This window comes from Rhamphochromis longiceps, linkage group LG13, assembly GCF_057381845.1.
Source record: "Rhamphochromis longiceps isolate RC_006_pf linkage group LG13, R_longiceps_female_GT1.1, whole genome shotgun sequence".
NCBI lineage: Eukaryota > Metazoa > Chordata > Actinopteri > Cichliformes > Cichlidae > Rhamphochromis > Rhamphochromis longiceps.
Window position 1 is genome coordinate 10,553,839 of NC_140569.1, and position 12,664 is coordinate 10,566,502.

Below are 12,664 nucleotides of genomic sequence, written 5' to 3' on the forward strand. Positions count from 1 at the left end.
CTTTCTCTGCAGAATAGTTTGAATTCAGTCATGTTGGGAGGTTCGTGAACATGAACGGCCTGTTTAAGGTCATGCGTCTAATTTAGGTCCCAACTTTGAATAGACCAATCCCAAACCTTTGTTTTGTTTTTGTTTTTTTGTTTTTTTTGAGGCATTCAGTGAAGTTTTGGTGTTTTGGATCATTGTCTTGCCGCATAACCCAAGTCTGCTAAAATTTCAGATGGCTGGACATTCTCATTCATGATTTTCTGGTAGAGGACAGACTTCACGGTTCCATCAGCTGCATAAAGCAGCAAACCAGCCCCAGACCATCACACTACCGTCACCATGTTTGACTGTTGCTTTGATATTCTTTTAATTAAATGTTAGTTTTACTTACCAAAAAGTTAATCTTTTGTCTGAGGAATATTTTCCAAGAAGTCTAGAAACTTATGCCAAAAAAACCCATCAAGCTTTTATTCCTTTCTTTCTCTGTAGATCATGGCTTGAAGTGTTGCTTTTTCCAAGACAAATTCCTCGTTTGTGTAAAAAAAAAAAAAACTTGTCAGTTATGATTGTGATTAATTAACGTGAAAAACTCTGTTAATCTTCTGCTTAAGTAAGTATCTGCTTCCTCTATGAATTAAACAAGCTGAACAAAATCACATCTGTACATTATGCCAACATCTGCAAACAGCTATGGGTGCTATTACCTTTCTCTACCGTTGGTGACGCGGTGAGCTGGAGGAGCCGCAGTTCTGCCATTGGACGATGCAGCCCGGGGGAGGAGACCCCGCGGCAGTTAGCGCTTGATTGACGTAGAAAAAGAAAAAGAACACAAGATCGGATTACAAGATGGCGGTCTGTGGACGTTAGCAAGAAGGCCGTTAGAGTTGTTGTGTTCTCTCAGAATTTTCCAGTTTAATATTAGGCCCCTTAATAAGTAGATTCACGTCGTAATATGTTTATGAAATACCTACTAATATATTTTGTTGCTATTGGGAACTAAATTTAAACATGCATGTTTTATAACATGCGGTTGGAAACAAAGTTAACAGGTCGAGGAAAACACTAGACGGGTGAGGTGATAGCTTGTTAGCAGAAAGCTAGCCTGCTAGCTCCGACTCGTTTAAACCATGTCGGACACTCGGCGGCGAGTGAAGGTATATACGCTGAATGAAGATCGGCAATGGGATGATCGGGGTACCGGGCACGTTTCGTCTACATTTGTCGAACGACTGAGGGGGATATCGTTATTAGTTCGGGCTGAATCGGACGGTAAGTTCCCTGTTAGCATAGTTGTTGCGGTGGTTAGCATGCTAACTCCTGGTTGTTCGGAGAGAGCGCTTCGATTGCCCACAGTGGGCACCAGATTACCTTATTAGACTTTTTTTCTACATGTGGGGCAGACTTCGCCGTCATAGTGCCAGAACTGTTAATATTAGGCACGTCTCTCAATAAATGGCAAATATTTATTGAATAGCTGTTGCTAGCATGCTTATTAGTTTAGTCCGACGGGATCTCTATAGCATGGTGCCCCTGAAAGTCTGAACGCATAAACTTGTTATTGCTCTTTGTGGTTCATGTATGTGACAAAGAAAGTACATAACGTTATTACAATAGAATCTAAGGTCTGCTGTAGTTATTTTACCTTTGTTTTTAAGCATTTTAGTTTAATTCGATTGTTTTTGTGTGTATTTGCATAGCCATGACTGTTTATTCCCAGGCAGAATAACAAACCTCGTCTTTAAAGAACCGGCTTTCTAACTGGTTTGAATATTTAGTCACCTATATCTCTGTGCTTTAGGATCACTGCTATTGGAATCGAAGATAAGTCCAAATACTGCATATCAAAAACAACAGGTAAGTTTTTATTATTACCTGAGTCTGGCTCAGCTACAGATAGCACACATATTTAAATAATCCCAACACTGGTTTGAGATCTGCTGCTGGATAGTTAATGTAATCTAGGCGAGACAGTAGAAATTGGCTGACTGATGCAATTGTAAACTTGGTATCGAGTAATAATCGGGTAATGCCGTGAGTAATTACCACATATGAACCACACCGGTTTGTAAATCAAGGTATCATTAGAATTATGGCATAAATATGAAGTCTTCCCACATTTATAGCTGAGTGTCTGAAAGTCAACTTCCACCTTCCTTTAACAGTGAGCTGCTGTAATTGATGAAACATTTAACTAATTCAACTTAACCTTAACCTTGTAACTCTGCAAGTTCCTAAATAAAGAAAAATATTTTCCACCTTTTTCTAAATATTTTTGCACGTCTTTAAAATTACTGCTCTTTGTTGAAGGTTGTTGAATAACTTCCTTTTTTTAGGTATTGGAGGCTGACAGCAGCTCTTGTTCTCAGACATGTTGAGGCGTGTTTTTTTTTTTTTTCTTTCTTTTTTTTTGTTGTTGTGTTGCATGGGTTTTTTTTTAATGTATCACTGTTATTGTGATATGACACTTTTATATTACCTAAAAATTTATAGAATTATTAATGATTAGGGTCTGGCTAACTTCAGGTTTAATCCTGGATTTCCAGTGTTTTGGAGCTGGTTTACTTCTTATGGGGTACATTACTGTGGTAATTTACACTCGCCTAATCTCCTCAGGAATGGGGCATGTTTGAGACAAGAGATCAACATGTTTGAAATCGCGTCCCATGGAACAATTATTTCTATGAAATAATGCATAAAGATCAATTAGAGCTTAGTGTGCAGATATTAAGAAAATCTGAAGTTTGTCTCAGCATCGGTAAGAAATAGAGATTCTTGAGGGCAACTTTATTCCTTGCTTCTTTCCTGTTGACTGCAAACAATATTAAAGCAACTTTATTGTTGTATAGGCTGTAATACATTGAAATGATACTAAAACAGGCAATTTAAACCTTTTCGTTTCTGACGTCATGAAACATTTGCAAGTTGGCTACTTACCAGTTTGAAATCTTTTATTTTGTTAAATTTTGTCTCTACTTGCCCTTAGACTATTTCAAATTGCGGAGACTGAGTGAAAGAAGCGGCAAATCTAAACGTCATTAGCTTCTTTTTGTTGTAATATAGTAATGAGGTCTTCCCAGATCTTTGACATTAAGTTTGTTGCCTTAAATTATCAAAATTTGTACACACTTTACTATTTACTTTAATCATTATTACTTTAAGACATATATAACAATACTTTAAAATTACACAGCGCTTTTCTTCTCACACAGACTGACACTGCTGTTTTGGCTACAGAAGTTGTGTTGCAGCGAGTCTGTATTATCGGTTTACCTACTTCATGTTATATAATGCTAATTTTATAGCATGATAGTATTCATAAACTATGCCCCTCAGCTGCTAATAGACCGGTTCATGTTTCTGGTTGGTCATGCTGCCATTGCTGCCTCTTTCATGTGAATGTGGTCATAGCTAGATCGAAAAACCCCTGTTTGACTTATTTGATAACCACCTTGGTGAAGCTAGGTACAAAAAAGATATTCTGCATGTGTTTAGCTTGCTTTGTCTGTTGTAGACTTTTGTTCAAATCATTTTCATACTCTGTGGATAAGTCACTGTCATGCTAGAGGAGTGCATTCCCACCAGGATAGAAAACTTTATCCTTCAGATACACTTTAAGGATTTGCACCCAAATCCTGCCAGCAATACGTACAAGAAGGCATAACGGAGCCACAAGATCCTCTGTCTGCAGGAGTTAAATGTTGACGTTTTTATTTTCCTTTGCTGCCTGTGTGTGTGTGTGCACACATTTGTAAGCATGTGTTCAGTTAACATACAATTTAATGAAGTGTATCTTGAATAAGTGTCTGTGTGTGTCTGTGAGTGCCTGCCGTGAAAGAGTTAAGCGTGTCCGTGTGTAAAGTTTAATAATCCTTTGTCTTTGTTCCAGGACACATTGATTGTCTGGTCAGAAGCAGATAACTATGACCTTGCACTCAGTTTCCAGGAAAAGGCTGGCTGTGATGAGATCTGGGAAAGAATTTGCCAGGTAAAACTCAAACCAGGAACATACAGCTGTTTCACTGATGCTAAAATTCCATTGAGCCTACCACAATGGGCAAGCTCTGTTGATCTATTTAATAGTTTGTGTACTGGACAAATTACTGAGAAACGTTAACCTGTGCAAAGAGGTGACTGTACACATGATACTATCAATTGTGTTCATTTAATAATAGCTTTTATTTGTGACTCAGGTCCAAGGTAGAGACCCTGCTCTGGACATCACCCAGGACCCCATTGATGAGTCTGAGGAAGAGCGCTTTGAGGAGATTCCAGAGACAAGCCACTTAGTTGAGCTCCCCCCTTGTGAGCAAGGCAGACTGGAGGAAATTGCCGACTTGGTTACCTCTGTCCTTTCTTCACCCATCCGGAGGGAAAAGCTTGCCCTGGCCCTGATGACTGAGGGCTACATCAAGAAACTCCTGGGTCTCTTTAGAGTATGTGAGGAAGTGGACAACAGGGAAGGCCTCCATCACCTCTATGAGATTGTCCGAGGCGTCTTATTTCTCAATAAAGCAGCCCTCTTTGAGGTGATGTTCTCTGACGACTGTATCATGGATGTGGTGGGCTGCCTGGAGTACGACCCAGCATTGGTTCAACCTAAACGCCACCGGGAATTCTTGACCAAGACGGCGAAATTTAAGGAGGTGATCCCTATCACAGACTCTGAACTGCGGCAGAAGATCCACCAGACATACAGAGTTCAGTACATCCAGGACATAATCCTGCCCACACCATCTGTCTTTGAGGAGAACTTCCTATCCACACTCACCTCCTTCATCTTCTTCAACAAGGTGGAAATTGTCAGTATGTTGCAGGTAAGGATTCAAACCAAGCTATTTATAAAACAACATTATGAGTTAATTATTTAATCCACTGTGTAGTTTAGCCAGTACATATACAGTATTGCTGTACATGTTGTGACTAATTAAAATTTGTTTGACAAATGACCCTGCTTGTAGATTAGTCCACCAAGATGACTCATGCTTAAAACCAAATTAAAATTTTTTCTTTAAATGTATTTAATTCTCATGTGAAATGTTAAATCAAGTGGGAAAGCTCAAATAATAAGTGTGAACAGATGGAAATGTATAAGCCTGTAATGACTGTACAAATAATGTATGCGTAAGATGTGTGTGTCAAGTTTTGTATTGTGATGATGACCAATTAAAACTATACATTAAAACATTTTCAAAATCTTTGAGTGAATAGGTTTAGGCCCATTGTAACACTTGTATGTGGATTGTAATATGGTGCAAATGTGAGGCATATGTTCTGAACAATAAGTTTTATACCACACAATTATTTTCATGGTGTAAACAAACAGGACCTTAGAATTCTTTCATTTCACAGTCAGGTGACTGATTTTAATTTTCTGTACGGTTCTAGGACTCATGGGTTTATTGCTGGAATAATTTGCCTTTCATTCTTGTTGTGCTGAAATTGCAAGTCAGGATTAGATTTTCTGTTTATTTTTAAGACCTGTTTCTTTATTGTTCTGATGTTTTAACCCGGCTTTAAATGTGCCGCAGGAGGATGAGAAGTTCCTAACGGAGGTCTTTGCACAGCTCACAGATGATGCGACTGAGGACAGTAAAAGGAGAGAATTGGCAAGTTTTAAGAAGTTTTTTTTGTTCTTGTTGTTTTTTTTTTTGTTTTTTTTTTTGGACATATGTTGAAACCTCAAAGTAGTTGCCTTTCATAACCATGTTTGAGAAATGAGCCCAGAAATGGCGGTAGGCACAGTGATTTTTATTTGGGACCGGTTTAATTATTTTGATCTTTGCATTTCTCATTTATATTGTCATTTATCTATCTCCTTTTTTTTCCTCCTCTCCTTAGGTGAACTTCGTCAAAGAATTCTGTGCGTTTTCACAAACGTTGCAGCCTCAAAACAGGGATGCGTTCTTCAAAACTCTGGCAAATCTAGGCATTTTACCTGCTCTTGAAATAGTAATGGTACGTTATAGTTCTGGCATGAATGTGTATCTGAGGTAGTCTTAATAAAAGTCTTTTTTGATTGGTCAATGCTCAGTTGAATTAACTTCTTTTTTTTTTTTTTTTTTTTTTTTGTTCAGGGAATGGATGACTTGCAGGTGAGGGCAGCAGCTACTGATATCTTCTCTTACCTGGTGGAATTCAGCCCCTCCATGGTTAGGGAATTTGTCATGCAGGAACCTCAGCAGACAGATGATGTAAGCATCTAATCATTATTTTTTTTAAAAAAAAAAAAGAACTTTCTCTTTAATGAAAGCAGTGTTTTGGCAGCCCAGGCTCTCTCAGTTTCAAATAGTTCATTACCACATCAGGCATGTAGAACAGTCCATAACTGAGGTGAAATCTAAATAAGGAAAACTGTTTGCTTTATGAACAATGAGGGAAACGAGGTGTTTTGTATTGTGACAACAGCCTGTCACTGTTGGGGCTCACGTGATGTGCTCGATTTTTACTACAGAGCCATAACATTTGAAGGCATTTTATAGCTGATACACAATTTACATGTTTGATAAAGTAGTATAAAAACACAGAACTGTTATAGAGAATTACTGAGACAAACTTTCTTTAGTGTCCTCTGTTGATCTTCTGTTCTGTGTACAAGAAGGCTTTTTTTTGTTTGTTTTAATACTGTGTGTTTGCCCTGTTTTTTGAGAGAGACAGTTTTCTTTTCATGCCATACAAAATTTATTTTTAATCTGAGCGCGCTACTGTGTTAACTTCTCCTTTGTTTGCTTTGTGTATTTGTGTTTCAGGATGTTCTCCTGATAAATGTTGTGATTAAGCAGATGATTTGTGACTCTGACCCAGAGCTGGGGGGAGCTGTCCAGCTGATGGGTCTGCTCAGGACACTCATCGACCCTGAGAATATGTTGGCTTCCACCAACGTAAGCAAAATCAACCAGATTTTTGTTGATTTCTTCCCCTTTCCTTTTTCTCCAGCCATTGCTCAATGTTGATCACTCTGCTTTTTCATTTAAATCAGTTGTTCTCAGACTTTTATTTGGTGTGACTCATTTCCCCACACTTTTTAGTCATTAACAATGAAGAAAGGATCCAATTTAGTCAAATTAGGGTCAGTGGAGTCTTCTGTATTTAAAAAAAACAAAGTCTACAAAGTCAAGTTTATTCAACTTAGTTTCACGCATTATTTTTACCCACCTGCAGTGGCTCTGCCAGTGAGTCCTGCCTCACAGTTGAAGAAACACTGATGTAAAGCAGCACATTTATGGTGCCTACCTCATTGTTATCTGACAAAATCCCCCATCTGTGTCTCCACATGTCCGTTACCACCGCTAGATTAAGTATATGTGTCCCCTGAGTGAAACCTTAAACACTTATTAAAGTTTTTTTGTGTTTGTTTTTTCTGCTAGAAAACTGAGAAGACAGAGTTTCTGAGTTTCTTCTACAAATACTGCATGCACGTGTTGACTGCTCCTCTGCTGGCCAACACTGCACTTGACAAAAATTCAAAAGGTGAGCTGGGAAGTTAAACTAGGGTACAACAGACTGGAAGAAAGGAAATTTCACTGTTTAATCTATGTAATCACATTTCAGATCTGCAGGAGGGATCAACAAAGGTCAACCCAGTGTGCCCAGGTGGGTGTTATTTAAACTGTCAACCATGAACTACTCAACAGTTAGAAATTTGTGCATTTGAAGTGGCTTGAAAGTACTGCTCTTGTAGTAGACAACATCATTATATTATTTGTTTTTACCTGAACCCTTCCAAAATAAATGACCAGCAGCTCTTACTAAGGGTGTGGTTCTTTTTCTTTTAGAGGACGTGAATAAGAAATAAAATGTTAAGCTAGTCACCAGACTATGGGAACAGCTTCAAATTATTAAGGAAGATGCTGAGGATCACAAAATCTGGAATGACTCTTAAAACCATATATTAAAGGATTGTACACTTGCTGTCTGGCTTGTATTTGGAAATGTACCTGGACAGTGCTGCATGTCCTAACACGATTTGTCTTTATTTGTGTAGACAACTTCCAGACAGCTCAGTTGCTGGCACTGATCCTGGAGCTTCTGACCTTTTGTGTGGAACACCACACCTATCACATCAAGACCTACATCATGAACAAAGACCTGCTTAGAAGAGTGCTGGTGCTGATGAACTCAAAGCACACGTTCCTTGCTCTTTGTAAGTTCCCTGTGTTCTGATAGCGACTACATTGTGGTTGAACCTCATATACAGATATAACCATACCAGAGCTGTGTAACTGCTGTTTGTATCCAAGCTCACAGAAATAATACAGATAAGACTTTGAATCATATCGTGCCTCGTTTTTTTACAAAGTGGCTCTGTTTTTGTCCAAGGTGCTCTGCGTTTCATGCGCAGAATCATTGGTCTAAAAGACGAATACTACAACCGCTACATCATCAAAGGGAACCTGTTTGAGCCTGTCATTAATGCCTTGCTGGACAATGGGACCCGATACAACCTCCTCAACTCTGCCATCATAGAGCTCTTTGAGTTTATTAAAGTGGTATGTAAAAGCACAAAGGCTACTTTAACAAGCCTTTGTTTTTGCATTAAATATATAATGATCCACCTTTTGCTTTCCAGGAGGACATCAAATCACTCATAGCTCACATCGTGGATAACTTCTACAAAGCACTTGAATCCATTGAGTATGTCCAGACATTCAAGGGCTTGAAAGGACGATATGAACAGGAAAAAGACCGGCAGAGCCAGAGACTCAACAGGTCAGAAGCAAGGGTCATTCCCTTACTGTGATCTTTATCACTCATGCACTCCACCACATAAATTTACATGTATATATGCCGACTTTACATAGTTTTCTATTCCCATTTTGTGCACACCCCTACCGAATTTCTGCATGTTTTAGTCAACCTCTGTTAACCCTAGTGCTTGTCATCATTGTTCAGCTTCATAACCTTCATTTATATTTAATCAGAGACTTATTACCACAAGGTAGTACTTCCCCTTGTGTAGACACCTGTACCTCATGAAGCAGTTTTCTCAACTGTAGATATCGAAGAGATGCGCGGTCTTTGGATGAGGATGAAGAGTTGTGGTTCAATGACGATGATGACGATGACGATGGAGAGGCAGTGGAGAAGAGAATGGGGGATGACTTCTCTGATAGCTACGGCAAGTACATGGAAGCCAAAAAAGGTAAGCTATATTCTCTTACTGTATGAATGTTGCTGGATAGTTTTTCCCAGATTGTTGCATGATCCTAGTTTGTGTTGTAGGAGCTGCCAACGGAGCCAATGGTGCCAATAACAATGGGAAAGCTGCTGCCCTCCCACCTGCCTCACCAGCCGTCACTCCAAACAACAGTTCAGCTTCTTCTGTCAAAACTGTTCCTCTTCCTGCCACACCAGTAGTCAAGGTAATATTTCATGTTGCATTCTGAGAAAGACTTGAATTCCTATCCTGTCCTATCCTAATCCTTTGTCCAATTTTGGGACAGTATAACACAGGACAGTCTTTAATTTTCTGTGTTGCACAATATGTTTCGAGTGGTATCACAACATGAATGCAGATAAAAGTTACACAAGTTACTTGTTGTTTGACTTCACTGGTCAGAATAAGTAAAATGTGAGTGAAATTTAGAACACTATGTTTCAGCACTAATAGCTGTCCTGCGCTCCTGCAAAAGTACATGTTGAAATGAAACAGTCACTCTTGTTGTTGTCTTAGACTGCTCTGGTTGGTTTGGTGGACTACCCTGACGATGAAGATGAAGAGGAAGATGATGAGGAAGAAGACCAGTCTCCAAGGAAGCGGCCTCGTTTGAGCTCCTAAGGCGAATTGTCCTCTTTGGTCATGGTGGACGGACATTGAGTCCCTTTGAAATCCCCTCCTCTGGTTGTCTCATTGGCTACCTGCCTGTGCCACCTGTCTCACTGAAGAAATGGACAAAGATGAGCTCCCACCTCTCTCAGTCCCTTCTGATTGCTGCTCCAGCTTCTCCCTCGGCAAAAGGAGATGAAGAGTTGCTTTTGTTTTGTTTTGTTTTTGTTTTTTTAAAGAAAGAAGGATCAATCTGTGTCTCAGCCTGTTTACCTCTTCCTTTTCAACAACCTCTTCAGGGAGATTCCCAAATCTCTTTTCTTCCACCTGAGAACCTCATTGACCCTTTGAGAATTCATCTCTCCCCTCTTTCACTCCTTCCTGCTCTCCTTTCCTGCTCTCACTTATTCCTCCTCACCCACAACCCTAAACACCAACAAGACATTGAAGTTTGAATTGGTGGCACAGCAGTTCCCAGCTCTACAGGGCTAAGGAAGCTGCAGTCCAACAAGAGCCCCACTGCGCCTGTCACCTCTTATTTAAAAAAAATAAATAAAAATAAAAAGCCCTTCCATACTTCTCAAATCCAAATCGATGAGCTCCAGAGAGAGAGGAAGTCAGATCACAACCAGCCAGTGTATGAACTTGACAGCAGGTCAGTCAGGCTAGCAGGACTAGCCGTCATAGTAATAGAAAGCTTGACTGGCTGAAGCTGTGTGTGCCGCCCTCCCAGAGAACTACTTACTTTAGTCATGGATAGAGGGACATCATAGAAAAATCCCCAAATTCTTAAGACAAGGGAGCTGACCAGTGAGACTGGGATGAAGACTAAGAGCGAGAGGAGCAGGACTCAAACCTTCAAAAGCCATGTTGTCAGTTTGGTCGAGGCACACACACAAACACACACACACACGATGATACACGCACATACAAGACTGTGTTAGCCAGGAAGTCCTGTATTTCATGACTTTGTTAAAAAGTACTGTACAGATCTTTTTGTTCCTCTTTTTAATCTTTTGCCCCTGACGTGATTTTTGAAAGGGGAGCAAGACCCCTACCTGCCTGTGTTCTTTTTGTTGTCGCACAAAAAGGTGGGGTCACTGTTCACCCTTTAGTACAGTTCATTTGATTCAGTGTACAAATACAGAGAAGTCCTAAATGCTGGTTTAAAAATAACAAAAAAACTTGCAGTAAAGTTTCTTTTTTTCAGTCAACATTTCGAGGATGTCTGGAATTTTGTACTTAAGTCAAACTTGGCGTCCTCGTTACAGTGTGCACATCATCAGCCCAGTTTGTGTTTTAAAAGGGTGGCAAACCTGAGTCGTTCATCCTTCTCCCAGACAGATCTCAGGTTCAGAGTTTAACTTGCATCAGAAACAAAAAGCTGCCCACCTTGTTGTGGCACAGCTGGTATAAAAGATGGATGTAGCCAGTGGCGTCACCCACTGGTTTGTGAAGTCCTGTTATGAAGCCTTGAGCTTAGCCTCTTGTAGTTTTAAAACCAGATGTGAGAAGGGGGGAGATGATCTTGCTGTGAACAAGGATATCACACACTGGATCCTACCCTGACTAATCCTCTTTTCGGATTCTAATAATGACTGCAATTTACAAAAGTGAGCTTCATGTTTTATTCAGTATTACCTGAAACTAGTGATTGAAACCATGAAGCCATAAACAAAGTGTACTGAGGTCATAGGGCAAGCAAGTTGAGGGCCGGTTTCCCATAAACTTCAATTTTTTTTTGCAACCAGAGTTGGCCCCATCCACACTGGTTTCACTTTTCAGTCCTGGAAGCTGTGTCCATCTTTTATACTATGGTCTGGCCAGAGTAACACTACTAGATGGTGAATAATCAGATATTACATATACTGTGGAGACTTCTTCTAATGAGATTGAGGTGCTAAAGGGGGCTTTTGTTTTCATTTTGAGGGTTCAAAATGTCGTTCTGCTCTGGTTGAGATCTTCTTACTCCCAAAATTTAAAGCCTATTTCAAGTTTTTTTGTTTTGTTTTTTTCATTTTCTGTTTAAAAAAAAAAAAACACAAAAAAGAAGAAAAATAAACCCTACAGATCAAAAGTTAGTTTAAGTCCTTTTAAAAAAAAAAGTTTTCATTGACTGAATGGATGATCTGTTTTTATTAGGTATGATAAATATGATTTACCCCGCAGTCAATGCAGTGAAGTTTTTGAATCAAACAGTGGTTCTTGTGCGTATTATTTCTGACAACACACCGGTGTGATGAAGCGGGATAATTCTGTCGGGTTGGAACATTTCTTTCATTGCTTCTTCTCTCATGGTCCCAACACAAGCACATAGGAAGATGAAGGGAATCTAAACTGGGTAAAAAAAATAGCTAGATCAGTTGTTCATGTACAACAACAAAAGCAGGAGGTAGGAAATGAGAGAATTATTGCCAATGTGCTTTTCAGGAGCAGCACCTGCAGTGAATTGTCTTTCCTCCTCTATGTTGGTTCCATCCAACAATGACTGTTTCTGCTCTCCCTTGATGAATTTGTACCAAGTGCATTTACTACCACCATCCATTCTTAACATTTGTATGAATTTATTTGATAAGTTTTGAAATTAAATGTGACCCTGACATTGAACTTGTGAATCTAGCTTTGTTTACCAACTTTGTACCAATTGGCAATTGGAGCTGCAAGTGTCCTAGATTTTATGTTAGGCATTTTGATTGCTTAATAAGAGGCCAGAAAATATTAAGAAAATGGGGTTTAACATCTGAAAAGTTATATGTGCTTTCTTTTACTATGCACTGTATATCAGTTGGCTGAATTGCATGGAAAGTTACAGAGATAAGAGCAGGAGAACAAAAAGCCTGCGCTATTGGCCCTCATGGAGAATGGTCTGAAAAAGAGAAGTGAGCAGCAGTTCTCTGGATGAAAATGCCTTGT

General features: G+C 39.4%; 1 protein-coding gene across 1 annotated transcript; it reads left to right on the forward strand.

The window, feature by feature from the left end:
- The first annotated feature begins 807 nt into the window (after positions 1 to 807).
- Positions 808 to 12,358, forward strand: ppp4r3b (protein phosphatase 4, regulatory subunit 3B). The gene is made up of 16 exons (XM_085427544.1): positions 808 to 1,257; positions 1,787 to 1,842; positions 3,875 to 3,973; positions 4,179 to 4,802; positions 5,517 to 5,594; positions 5,827 to 5,943; positions 6,063 to 6,179; positions 6,735 to 6,866; positions 7,353 to 7,455; positions 7,537 to 7,578; positions 7,970 to 8,128; positions 8,305 to 8,474; positions 8,555 to 8,694; positions 8,982 to 9,127; positions 9,208 to 9,347; positions 9,659 to 12,358. The coding sequence occupies exons 1-16, from the start codon at positions 1,116 to 1,118 to the stop codon at positions 9,761 to 9,763; spliced, it is 2,370 nt and encodes a 789-aa protein (XP_085283670.1). The 5' UTR covers positions 808 to 1,115; the 3' UTR covers positions 9,764 to 12,358.
- Positions 12,359 to 12,664: the final 306 nt, after the last annotated feature.